This window comes from Chaetodon trifascialis, chromosome 21, assembly GCF_039877785.1.
Source record: "Chaetodon trifascialis isolate fChaTrf1 chromosome 21, fChaTrf1.hap1, whole genome shotgun sequence".
Classification (NCBI taxonomy): domain Eukaryota; kingdom Metazoa; phylum Chordata; class Actinopteri; order Chaetodontiformes; family Chaetodontidae; genus Chaetodon; species Chaetodon trifascialis.
In genome coordinates, this window is record NC_092076.1 from 2,891,700 (window position 1) to 2,905,093 (window position 13,394).

Consider the following 13,394-nt stretch of genomic DNA (forward strand, 5'->3'; position numbering starts at 1 on the left):
AAGGTAAGGGGATTTTAGCATTATTTAAAGCACATGTAAATGTAACTGGACATGGAAAAGATTTGCAAGTTTTACAAAAATATTTTGATCTCTTTCATTTATTTCTGTTTGATTGTGGGACAAATGAACATCTGCATATACACAAGGGAGAGCATAAAAAAGAGGCATTACATATTTCAGCAGCAGAGAGAGGATGAAAGTTTCCATTCGCATGTTTTTCAAGCATGTCAAGTTGCCCACACACACCACAAGATTTGTGTTTTTCCTACGTTCATTTACATCTATATAACAGCTATTTTTGCAAGGCTCAGATGCTATTTAAGGTGGCCAGTGTACAGAATCGTGGCTCCTACTTAGGCGTGCTTTGTGTAATGTCATTGTAGGTCAGGCAGAGGGGATTTCTGCGTCAGTCAATTTTTGTCATCAGCTTCAAGTGAGAAACCGGAGGGCAGAGGAAGTCGTCTGTGCACCTGCTCCACCCCATTTTGTGCAAATCTAGATGCACGCACGGAAGTTAGGTTTCAGAGCAGGAGGACACAGGTGGTTAGATGCTCTGCCAGTTGGTCTGTGAGTGTGTGTGTGTTTGTATGTGTGTGTCTCCTTCTTGTTCCTGTCATGGAGCTGTGACAGTATGACAGAGACTGGCCGTACATAGGCTGCCTTTTGGAGTACAAACCAAAGTGTGAAGGGGTCAGAAAAAGTCTGAAAAGTCAGCGAAGCAAAGTGTCTCGAGTTGGACAGTGAAAGCCAGGGATGGGGACAATCCCGATCGACATTAGGAGGCTTTTGGATGGTAATGTCTTCATTTTTTTACCGTTAGTAATGCTCCTTTTAAACAGTACAGTTTTACCTTTACATCCCGTTATTGAAGAACAGTCTAACTCTTCAGGCTTCAACAGGCGTGTTTATCACAAACAAATGTACAAGTGATTCTACAACCTAAAACAATACTTTATGCCGCATCCTTCTTTTTACTCTCACACCTGCTGTGACTTCTAGTTTAAACAAGAGCATAAAAACATCATATTTCTCGACTTGTGAGACAAACTGTTCCAGACACGGTGGCACTATGGCGTTTACAACATTTGCATGTTCTGCCAGGCCGTTAAACAGTGGAACATTTGCATATGTCCATCATTTTGTGTGATATGGGAGTGAGGACATAAAGGAATTGAATCAGATAAGCGATGTGGGCCAACCTGTTCCACCAACATTGGTCTGACTTTACTGGGTGATATTTCTATCACTTAAAGTTAAGTTTACTGTTCAGTTCAATAACACGGTGAATGAATTCCTTTCTACAGACATTTGTAAATATAATGCCTCACCTCTAAGTCTTTGTACCACACAGAGTAGTTTTATGTTCTTAGGCCCTGAAGAAGCAACATAGGAGTGAAACTAAGCAGTTTAAATACTTCAGTCATCATTATAGAAACAAAGCTGGACTACTTTAAAAACTTTATTTCCATTAATCAGCATCAGTGAGAGTTTATTAGTGTATTTTATGGGCTTTCATTTGAATGATATGTATGTTACAATCAGGGGACACCAAAACATAAAGCTGTGCTCATAAAGCAACACAAATCACTGACTTGAGACCTGTGAATGTTTAATCCAAAGACGCAGATTAAATGATCAAATATGTGTACATGGAAACAAGCTGTGATGAAACCTGCAAGGTTGTTATGTTGGATGTATTAACATGTGTTCATGTTGCTGTGTCCATCTGCTGTGTGTGTATGAATGACACACAGCTTTCAGAGATGAAACAGCACACAGCAGCATGAAGTAATAAGTCATCATATTTAGTGACCATCAGACTTTAGGGGCACAGATTAAAGTGCAATGCCTGATTATGGGGTTTCATCTTAGTACATACAGTAATTTGAGCAAATGATGACAGTTGTATCTCTCACAAACATTACACATCTGAGCGTATTTGTGTGTCAGGAACTGTATTATTGACGGTGCTTGAATTCTTCAAAATTTGTGTCCATGAACGTCAAGCTTACAGTGTTTTCTGTTCTCTTTAGACTGTGAGCTGTTTGTATCGGAGATCCTCCAAGATGAAGACCTCAGTGAAAACGCTCAAGAGACACGAAAAGTCTTACTGAATAACTTCAGGGTCGTCCACATAAGGTAGGATTTTACCCAGCAAACAGCATTAAATCAGTGTGTAGCAAATGTCACAATGTAATTTCATGGCACCATTATCTGAGTTTTGCTGTTAATACCACAGAAGAACCTTAATTGTTGCTGTAATTGCATTAAACACAGTTTGCAAATTACATTTGAAGGAGCTCATTCAGTCTAATGGTGTCACCTTCAGGACTTCATTCTTGCTCTTTTTTATTGGTATTAAAAGTTTTTGAAGATCTCATAGAATAATCTGTTTTGATCAGGATAATTCATTGTGATATATTTCCAAGCGTGATGAAGAGTCCTTGAACCCCCAAATAACAGAAAGTCTCATGTGATGTGTGATAGTTTAGTCCGGAAACAGCTCCACCGGTGTTGCCTGCAGTGCATGATAAGACGCATGCACCGATACAGAGAACTTCTGGGTTTGTGGTTTTCTGTGCAGGAAACAATTACTACATTTTAGAGGTAATACTGGAGCAGGGCTGTCTTAAAATGAAAGTGCACAAAAGCGTTGCAGTTCAGTGCAGAAGATTTTTTGATGTGTGCTTATTTTGATTTTACAGAAACCCTGAAGAATTCCCCTTTCCATGTAAGTAAAATTACCGTAAACTGTCTCTATCATCAAAGTATCACACGCTACTGTGTACTGTGTACTGTTTCAGCTGTGTGTGGTGTGTCTGTTAGTGACAGGTTTATCACATTTGCTTTATCTCTCTCCATATCGCACACGGACACATTTTCATGAACACGCTCAGCGGACTACAGAGACGAAGACGGTTCTGATGACAACCGCAGTTCCAGTCTGGGTCGCTCTGCCCAATCAGACGACGCCTCATTAGCCTCTGACAACCAGGATGATGGAGTCCCCGAGTGTAAGTTAACAATAATCCTGACTGTGTGTGGGGGGGTGCTGTTTGCGCAGTGCAGAGATCTGAGCTCAGAAAAGGCCTTCACGAGATCAGGTGAAAAACAAAGGAAGGAGTCTTGAGTTTGAGCCGCAGACGCTGGTCCATCTTACATGTAGCTTTAAGCTCACGCCATCTAGTTTAACCGAGGACAATGGAGTGAAATCTTACCCTCGCCATGAAACGTACACGTCTGTATTATCTGTGCGAACATGTGTTTCCGCTGAAAGGCTGCAGTGTGTGTGGAATTCTGCACCAACAAAGGAAAAGGTAAAAAGGAGGAGTCAGTGTCACAGGAGACAATGCGGTACTCCTCTGAGAAAACTAAACAAATGCACTTTTGACACACTACCCCCATCAGCCTCACTGGCACACCTACACCTCACCACAGGAAGTGCAGTCGGACCCCTTTGCTGCATATTGTTGCTCTCCCTGTTAATTTGAAGAAAATAAGCAGAGCACATCTGTGAAACCCCCCCTCCCCTTCGCTGGCCTCCTACCTCGCCGCCTAGCTCCGGTGACATCAGTGACTCCTCCCTCTCCTTTCCCTCTGGCCGCTGTGCAGGTACACTCTCCTGAGCTGGAGAAAAGGGGGCTGGTGGTTCACAAAGGCCCGATAGGTGACCTAGAGCTCCCTCCAGTGGCGGATCGTCCTCTCCCGCTCTGTCCCCCTGAGCTGCATGTGTGGACTGTAGGAAGTGTGGAGGCGGCCCACACAGAGAGGAGGCTTTGCAGCTGCAGGCTAACGCAGTGATTGATTGACCCCGAGTCCCTCTATTCTTTCACAACCGGGTTTGAAATACAACACTGTACCTGAGGGGCCATGTGTGTTCCATCCCTCTCTCCCTTTATCAATCTTATTCTCTATCTTCCTTTCTCCGACTTGCCCTCCCTCCCCTTCAGACTTTTTGTATTTCTGACTCCATGCGCCAGCTAATAGCCCTTGACGTGACATGCCTCAGGTGGGCATTATTGACTCGGCTGCCTCGTGTGCCCGTCTCCACCCAGCGCCTGGTGAAGCTGGAATCGTCTGGAATTTCCCAGCGAAAAAGAAAGGATACGCTGTCACCGTTTTAATGCCAGCTGGATGCAGTCAAGAGCGATCTTATTTGGAAATGGCTTAATGAACTCTTCCGTCCTCTGCCCACAGAAGAGTTACTGCCGTCTTTCTCTGCAACTTTGGAAAAATAGAGTAAACAAATCACGGCAGATGGTGGGAAGATAGACCACAAGACAATGATAATTCATTTTTTGGAATTGTTCATTTCAGATTAAACAAGGCGAGATTTCCTCGGGGAAACAAACAAAATCAAACTATAAAATGCTTAAAAAATTTCCCTTACGGCTATAATGGTAACACGCCCAACAACTACGCCGTCTGTTCCTGTGGATGTGATAGTTGTTAGAGCTCGAACATTGTGTCACACCATTGTTGGTGTTAAACGTGAGAAATAGCCAATTATGCAGCACTACCCGAATCCTTTTTTTTCCCCTTTCATTTGCATTTTAGCTTTGAATATCGACAGCTCGACACTAAACCGCCACACACGCAAAAGCACATTTTATTGTCGGATCAATAATCATAACATTTGGTTCTGTAGGAAAAGTGTGTGTCTTTTTGTTGCTGGGACACGGTGACCATGCTAACATAGTGAATGGCCTGTGTCCTCAGTGAAAGGGCATGTGGAGTTCATAGTTCATTCGCTGTTCACTGCCAGTTGAAAGAAACGGCTCACATGTTTCTGCCGACCGCCCGGTTTCAATGGAAGAGGGAGTGTTTGTGGACAATAATGGCATGACCACCTAATGAAATCAGGGACTTTTTTATTTTTATTTTTTGGAGGAACAATCCTCCGTGGTGACGATTCGGGTTTTTTTTTTAATTTTCTTTTTCCTCACCTTTGTTGCAAAAATGAAGGATAATTTTGTGATTTGGTGAATAGCTACGAGGAGAAGGTAGAAGATTGAGTTTTTTTTTCCTCTTGAGTTTAATGGTATCATTTTATTTGAGCCTACTGTACACAATAGAGACTTTGTGACTTGGAGGATGTATTATCCGTGGTAATCGACTGCCTGCCTCCACTGCTCTCTGTTCCCTAACCAGAGAGTGAGTGAGTGTGAAGTCGATGGCTGCTTTTACACGCAGGAGGAGCCTGTGCCGTTTGATTAGATGCGGTGGCCTGTTGTCTTCAGCGGACTGGGTGACACCAGATTTGTAATGGCTGACAGGAACAGATGGAGCCTCCATTGTTAGCCTGGGTGTCTGCATGGTAATGTGAACTGAGTTTCACCCGCCGACCGCACCGGTGACCTGACCGCGCCTTCATCCTCACCCCAGCCCAGTCTGCCCCCTTTAGCACCATCAACCCCTCTCTCTGTGCTATTTGGGGCTCACACACATTCTCCACCTCACACTCTGCCATTCCACTACATTTTGCAATATAAATAAATACATGCACTGAATTTCTCCCTCTGGCATGTGGAATCTCCTTCACACACACAGATGGAGCCCATGAGACGGCGGAGATGCGGGGCTTTTAGCCCTGTCATGCTGTTTGCAGGTCAAGTTTACGGAGTTTAAATGGCCTGTTTGTTTTTCTGTGATTGGGGGAGCACCGCTGGGCGCTCGGGGATGTTTGCTGGGAAGCTGCAGCGATGACAGAGCACTGCAGAAGGAGCTTTGTTTCCAGAGGCGTGCAGAAAAGATGACGCCTTTGAAACGTCTCCCCCGTCTTCTTTGTGATCGTAATGAATCCACTAAGATGTGCCGCGCAGCCTGTCTTTGCTCAGGTGTGGATGTGAGCCCTAAATAATTTATTCACCAAGCTCAGAGTCCATGTGTACATTATTTTCTGCCATATCTAATCTTTTAATTTATATGAAATGTCTGTGTGTTGTCAGGTAGGGCTGCAACTAACAATTTCAATATTTCCAATATTCCATTTGGTCTATAAAATGTCCAAAAAATATCAGTTTTTAAATCCTAAGGTGATTTTTTTTTAATTTCTTGTTGTGCGTCGGAAGATTTTCTTTACTGTCACACCAGACAAAGAAAAGCTTTCGTGACCGTGAGAAGCTGGAACTCGGGAACGTTTTCACATTTTAGCCTGAAAATTGACTTGAACGATGAATCGGTTTTTAGTTTTAGCTCTAAAGGCAGATGTGTTCTGTTGTGGAGACCTAAAGAACGCAGAAATGTGACTCCCGTCAGTGATTACTGTGCTGGCCCAATTTCCTCAACCAATTACTCGCAGTAGAATGCAGTAGGATAACCAATTTGAAGTTATGTCTCGCTGTGGCCTGTTTCTCATTTGAATACGAGCAGGCGATGCACAGTAACAACGTTATTACACGCTGCCGGTAAATAGAATATTAAATCTAAATTTTGTCATTTTGGCTGAAGCTTGAAAAAGCTGTGTAACGTGAAGTGCTTTTGAAGGTGCGTGCCCGGGTCGCTTGGCGGGTGAAAAAGGAAAATGATGCCAGCTGATGGATTGATGGTCCGTTCGGGGCGTTAATCAGCGACGTTTATGGCGCCAACTGGCTCTTGTCTGCGTTTGAAGTCAAGTGAAGTCACGGAAAGTCTTGGAGAAACGCAACCGAAATGTTGAAACAGCGTTTATCCCAGGTCGCCTCAGGTTGCCTCTTGCGTATGCAGCACCTGAGCAGTATCTCGGGTGTGCATAGATGACCTCCTCACAGGTTTGTTGGCCTGTGGTCATGCTGTCTGCCCACATACTGAACTTTTGACCTTTGGCCTCTCGCTTGGCCAACCTGTGACCTGTCTGCGCTCAGTTAGAGCAGTGTGAAAGATCGGCCTTCCCGTCACAGAGCGCCCATCCGTCACAAAGTTTCTTTGGACTCTGCGTTAGCCATCCACTGTATCTCTCCGTCAGAATATCTGCCTGGAGATTAATTTTTCACGGCATTCATCGGTGTATGGATTTTGTGACATTTAGATAGCGGCGGCTGGTTTGCAAGGAAGCGAGGAATATGTTAATGACCTCCACTCTTCCTCATTCTCCTTCACTCTCCTTTCGTCTCTCAGTTGCTGCCTGTGTGCCTTTCTGGAAACACACACACACACACACACACACACACACACACACACACACACGCACACACACACACACACACACACACACACACACACACTCACATTACGAGGCAGGAGCAGGCTCTGTGCATCGCTGCGACTGCTTGCCACCAGGGTTCAAAAGTTCACACTATTCCCCTCGGGCTACTGTGCTGCTGCAGATGCTGATAGTCTTTTCTTTCCTCTCTCTCTCTCTCTCTCTCTCTCTCTCCCTCCCTCTCCCCCCCCCCCCCGCCTTCCTCTCCCTCTCTGCCTCGCTGTTTACACTATTAATCTTGTACACTCTCTCTCACACACTCACTCACGCTGCCTGGCAAGAAGAGAGCGGCTTGAAGGGGGGATTTGGACGTATTTAACCGAAGGGCATCCATCACTCTCATCTCCGGCTTCACCCCCACCAAAAGCCACACCGTGTCGTTTCTGCATCCTCCTGGTTTGTAAGCCCTGTGATGCAGCTCTCCCCTCATTTGCTTTGTTTTATTGTTGCATTGCATATAATCACATCCCTCCGCTGCCTCTGGTGTAGCGCCGTGTTGAAACCCAGGGAAAACAGGCGAAGGTAAATGTGCAGCAGTCCATCTGTAAAGAGGCACATAGGCAGAATGCAAAGTGGGAAGCTGGGGCAGGGTGGCTCCTAATCTCCCCCAGAGCTGTCAATGTCACAGACAAATAGCAAAACTATCAGATGCGGCGGGTTCACCCAGAGGTTAGCGTTCCCAGGTACCTCCTGCATTCACTCCCTCTCTTTCTCCCCCTGCCTTGCAAATGAGAATTTGATTTTGCCCTCCACTGGAATCCATTTCTGGAGATGAATGAAGTTTCAATGCCAAGCCCAGGTGGCCCCGCTGATTTCTTAGGGAAATAAATGGAGATGGGAGAGATGTGTTGGCCTGTACACAGACAGTGACACGACGGCTCCCAATGCCTCTGGGATCCCTCTGTTTAATTGTTGCTGTAATGTAGCACTTTAAGGTCATTAACATGCCCTTGTGGAGTTATTCGAGGATGTTGAGGATGCATTCCTCTTTACGCCGGGATCTCCGCTCGGCTGGAAGAAGTCAGCACTGTGTGTGTGTGTGTGTTCGTGTGCGCGTGTGCCAAGTGGGACAAGGCTGCCGTGGGCTTGTGTGCTGTTGGAAGATGGCTTATCTGCAATGGAAATTTTCACCATTGATTCAAAGTGGCCCATGCTGTAAGTCAGCTTATCTAAAAAAAAATAATAATAATAATAAAATGGGATCAGAAGCCGTCGATGGAGAAAACATTTGATAGGAACTTTGTCCAATAGGAAAACTGTAGTTGTGTTCAAACAAAGCAATTATGCGTTTGGATATTAACTTAAAAATCTAAATTCTGAACAGTGCTGATCAAAATTAAAGTGACAACATTTCCTTAAATGGCAGACTCAAATAAAATGACTGATTTGTAAATATAGGAGGTCTGGCTATTTTACTAAATTTTGATGCCATGCGGTAAAAAAAGCGTGTAAACATAAAAGAAACTTCATTAAATAATCATCATCTGTGCTGTTTTATGCTGCATTATTTTCCTCTTTGGCTTCATTTGTGCATTGTCACAAACTCGGTTTGAAATGGCTTCTGCAGCAGTTACTGTCATAGAGGTGGATTTACGGTTTCCCTCTGAACGAAGCGCTGCAGAGCCCATCCGTTTTTCCTTTTTCTGCTTTATTTACGTATTTATTTTTTACAAATAAAAAAGATGACATTAAAAAAAAGTTTGGTAAAATTATTATAAAAAAGTTGAATATTGGAAAAAACCTTTGTTTCAAATTGTTATTTTATTTATTTTTTTTTACTTGACAGTAAAATGTAAATGTAAGTTATACACTGGCACAATATTAACATTATTCATTTAATTGAAGCTTTTTTCTTTTACTTTTTTTTTTAGTTGAAGCAAAATCATCTGTATTTCCTGTAGAAAAGAAGGAAAACAAAAAAAAACCCTTTTCTGAATAGTTCCAAAAAGGCCAAATTCATTATTATATTTAGTATTATTCATCCATTACTCATACTGGTTTATGAAAGGCTGAATGGAAATGTGCTGAAAATGTCATCAGCATATCAAAGTGTTCATCTGCTGATATTAAGAATTAAATCTAAAACAGTAAAACTTAATGGGAATAATTTGCCCGAGTCAATAATCATCTTTTTCTGATTTGCTAATCTGATCTGTTGTTTTGATTTGTATGAATCCATTTACGTTAAAGGATCCATTGTTTTGCACACTGTAAAATACTTTAAATAGATGTGCTTATTGTCAGTGAAGCCGCCTGCATCACATTTAATAAGACTCTGATTTTGAGGAGCGTTTGGCCTTATTTTCCTCTACAGAATACATTTCCTGTAGCACCTGTTGCCCATGGACTGTGGCTGCTGATTTATGAACGGAGTCAAAGAAGGATGCCATCATATAATTGTTTATTGGCACAATATGTAACAGCAGTGACGATAAAATAAGAGCAATTATATAAAAAGGTAATAGATGTGAGATATCGCGCAGAAAGCACGGTGCAATAACACGTTCTCACCGACATACTTACTTTCCATTACTGCTAAAATTATATTTAAGGCGTTTTAGTGGAAATAACAGAAGCCTTTTAAAGTTGCAATAACTGTACATTCAGAGGGCGAGCGTGTTGATTTTCTCTGAGTGTTTTTCCCTCCAGGCTCTGTCGTTGACTGTGTTATATCCTGTTTTTATCACAGATATGCAGGCTCTCCTGTGGGCCCGAACTCCTCCATTGTTGGTATTTATATTCTTACTACTGTTTTTTTTTTTCCTCTCTCTCTCTCTGTGTCAGTGAAGCAGCTGAAAACCATCCCCAGCGATTAGAGGATCATTGTATCTGCAGTTAAACATTTGAATAGTGGTAGTAAATCTAGAAAAGGGAAATTCAGGGTCGCTGTATACGCTGCTTATGGCTGCCCAGGGGGAAGCCGGTGTCACATAGTAAATTTAGCCCCTTAGTGTCTTTACAGTGGCCGGCCTGAGACGTTCCAACGTAGGAATAGAGCAAAATGGAGCCTACAATGACTTGACATCCATCCCCGTGTGGGGGCATACCGGATTTTTTATCTGGAGTTGCATCAAGTGTAAGAAACCAAGTCGGACAGTGAAAGAGAGAAACACCAGAAATGTGGGCGTTGCATTAAAGCTGCAACATAACTGAACTTCCAGAAACCCCCAAACTGTGATATGAAATATTTACCTGATCATTCGCATGTAGATTAAAGTTTTTATTCCGCTGTGCTTTGCTCAGTCGTAAAGCTTTTATCACAAGATTTGTTGTTTAACCTAATTGACATCCTTGATCCCTCCCAAAAAAAAAAATCCTTAATCACTCCAGCATACCTTCCTGGTCCCATTAAGCATTATTAGACAACGATAGAGGCACCGTGCAGCCTGATATAATGCACTGCATGTTTTCTTTGGTTCAAACACATGCATTAGGAGCTTCTAAACACAGTTTATGTATCGATGACTGAAGTCCTAATCAAATCAGGGGGAGGAGAGGAGGGCAGGGAAGACATTCTGCCCTTAACCTCAGTGCCTCTCAGTCTCTCTCCTCCCTTTTGACGGCCGCCTCGCTGGAGGGAGGCGCAGCAGAGGCCTTCTACTGTAATGAGGAAAAATGCATCAATTTAGCCGGGCCTGCGCGCAGATGGAGCGCCGGGTGGGTGAAGGTGCACCGACTGAATCCTTTTTCCTAATCAAGGACGGTATCGAAGAGGATTGCGGTCTCGCTCGCTTCGTCTGTAGAGTCAGCAGCATTCCTCCCTGCAGCCCCCTCAGGGCCGAGGAGCCTCTCTCTGCCTTCTGTTTCACCTCATCAGCAGGGTTCACGCGGGGGTCAGGTCCTGCCCCCTGATGGTGCATTCAATGCAATACCTCTTGCATCGAAAGACACTGTGAAAGCCCCCGCGCTCAGGGACTCAGCGCAGGAGAAAGAAAACATATGATAACTCGCTGACTTTGATTCCTACCTGTGCTGTGAGGGGGGTCACCTCTTCCTCCTGCTCCTAAATGCTTTAGATTTATTTTTATTAGTATTATCATCCCATGAATTACTACTACCTTTCCCGTGAAGTTACCACTGTTAACATTTCTCTGTAGGCTTTGCTGGCAGGGGAGGATTTCTCTGCATCTCTGGATTAAAATAGAAGATTCTTTCTTTCTTTAGTTACTTATTCATTTACCTATGAGGGGCTGCACTCATTAAATAACATTAGAAATCTGTCAGATTTAGGCGAGAGGATCATCTTCATTGTCAGTCTTTGGCCAGGTTGATGTTAAGAGTGAAAAGAAGCTGAAATTGTGTGTGAATTGGTTCACTGATAGAGAATAGTAATAAGCAACTGTTTGGATGATTACTTTAAGGCCATTTTGTAATGCAAATATACCAAAAATACACTTCTTACAGCTTCTCAATTTAAGAATATCCATATTTTCTTAGTTAATTATAATAGTAAAGTTTACTGTTTATATATATTTTTTTTGCATTTCTACTTCATTGGTGGTGACAGCAGAGAGAGACAAGAAAGTCAGGAGAGAGAGGGGACGGCATGCAGCAAAGGGCCTGGCTGGATTTGTGATAAGGACTCACTGCATGGTACGTGCCCCCCCCCAGGTCAGCCGCCGGGCGCCCCATCGTAGTACAGTTTAATATCTCTGGAGTTTGGACTGTTGGTCGGACAAAGCAAACGAGTGATGTCCTCTTTTCACTGTTTTCTGACATTTTATAGAACAATTGATGGTGAAAAAAACTGTTAGGTGCAGACAATAAACATCGTAGAGCAGAATACGACATCGACAAAAAGAAACCCAATAAAAGCCAGACGAGATGCAGCGCTCATGACAATCATAACTTCACAACTACAGAAGAGACCGACGTTACAAATGACCACAGATGTGCTGTGTAACCCTGCAAGCACAAAGGACTGCAGAAGAAAGGACTTTTAAGCAAATACTCAGGATGCACACACACACGCACGCACACGCACACACACACACACACACACACACACACACACACACAGAGCTCATGTTAAACCTTATAAATTGCAGCTGGATTTAACTATGTATCGTTATATTACAGCAGACATCTGCATGAGTTTAGGTTGCATGTTTATTTTGAAAATATCGAAGCATAACAGAAGAAGAAGAAAGAAAAAGATGCCACGAATCAATATTTTATTCTGATAACGGGCTTTTTTTCCTCCGTCTCTCTCCATGTCACTGGCTCACTTGGTTGTGTCTTTCACTGGGGGTGCAGCCGTGGCTCCAGCCTCTGGAAGCACATGTTCCCCTGCTGAGGCTGAAGCCTGCCCGTGCTGTCGCTCCTCTCCTCCTTCTTCCTGCCATCTCAGAGAGATGACGCTAAAGCGACCGCTCGCTTTCCATCTTCTGCGGCACCGTCAACATCTTCAGAGCGTTTTTGTGTTTTCATAACATCTTTGCTGCATTATGACCACCGTTAGATCTAATGTAACGTATTAGTCCTCCCACCCAACCATTTCCCTTCATTTTGATTCACTTTCTATCCAGCCTTTGATTGACTTTCAGCCTAAGTAAAGTGGATTTTAATGAGAGAATACATTAACTCCCTCTGGTCATGCTAGCATAAATCAGCCTTTTCTTGCGGGATCAACTGCTGAGCTCATAACACCATGCTGAGAGAGTGTGAATAACCAAATGAGAGATGGCGGCTGTGGCAAACCGCTGGCAGCTCAGATGCATTGTTGTGTGTGTGTCCCCGAGTTTAAAACAAGTTCAGGAAGGCAACAGAAGGGAGCACTTATCAGCGCTCAGGTCAGCTTGCTCGCAGTAATGGTCCTTTGTCATCAGGATCAATTAAACGCATATCTCTGGTCAATTTCTATTGATTATTTCCTTCCATTTGGAAATGGGGTGACTCGTATCTTTTCTTGCTGATGACCGCTGAGAGCAGTTAGATTCAGTTAGCGTGGCATGTAGCAACTCCTCACCTTGATTTACAAAACACGTGATGCTCCTCTAACATCACATCTATCTGCTTCTCTTTGTTGGTAATTGCACTCAGCTAAATAGGTTATGCTGAAATATCAATAAATTGCCATCAAATTAATGTCAATACCAAAGCTGTGGATGGTGCTAATTAAAACGCAAAAGGGATGAAAATGAAGTCATGGCATTGCCTTGAATAATTGATAACGCAATTTATGATTTTTATGAAAGAGTGCCGTCTGTCTGCG

The 13,394-nt window shown here is 43.3% G+C and overlaps 1 protein-coding gene across 1 annotated transcript in view; it reads left to right on the forward strand.

The window, feature by feature from the left end:
- The first annotated feature begins 558 nt into the window (after nt 1-558).
- Nucleotides 559-13,394, forward strand: part of skap1 (src kinase associated phosphoprotein 1) — a 30,356-nt gene continuing 17,520 nt past the window's right edge. Inside the window, exons 1-4 of the mRNA XM_070990767.1 lie at nt 559-793; nt 2,034-2,139; nt 2,706-2,731; nt 2,898-3,014. Coding sequence (XP_070846868.1) covers nt 754-793; nt 2,034-2,139; nt 2,706-2,731; nt 2,898-3,014 — 289 coding nt within the window. The 5' untranslated portion in view covers nt 559-753. The remainder of the gene's footprint in view (nt 794-2,033; nt 2,140-2,705; nt 2,732-2,897; nt 3,015-13,394) is intronic.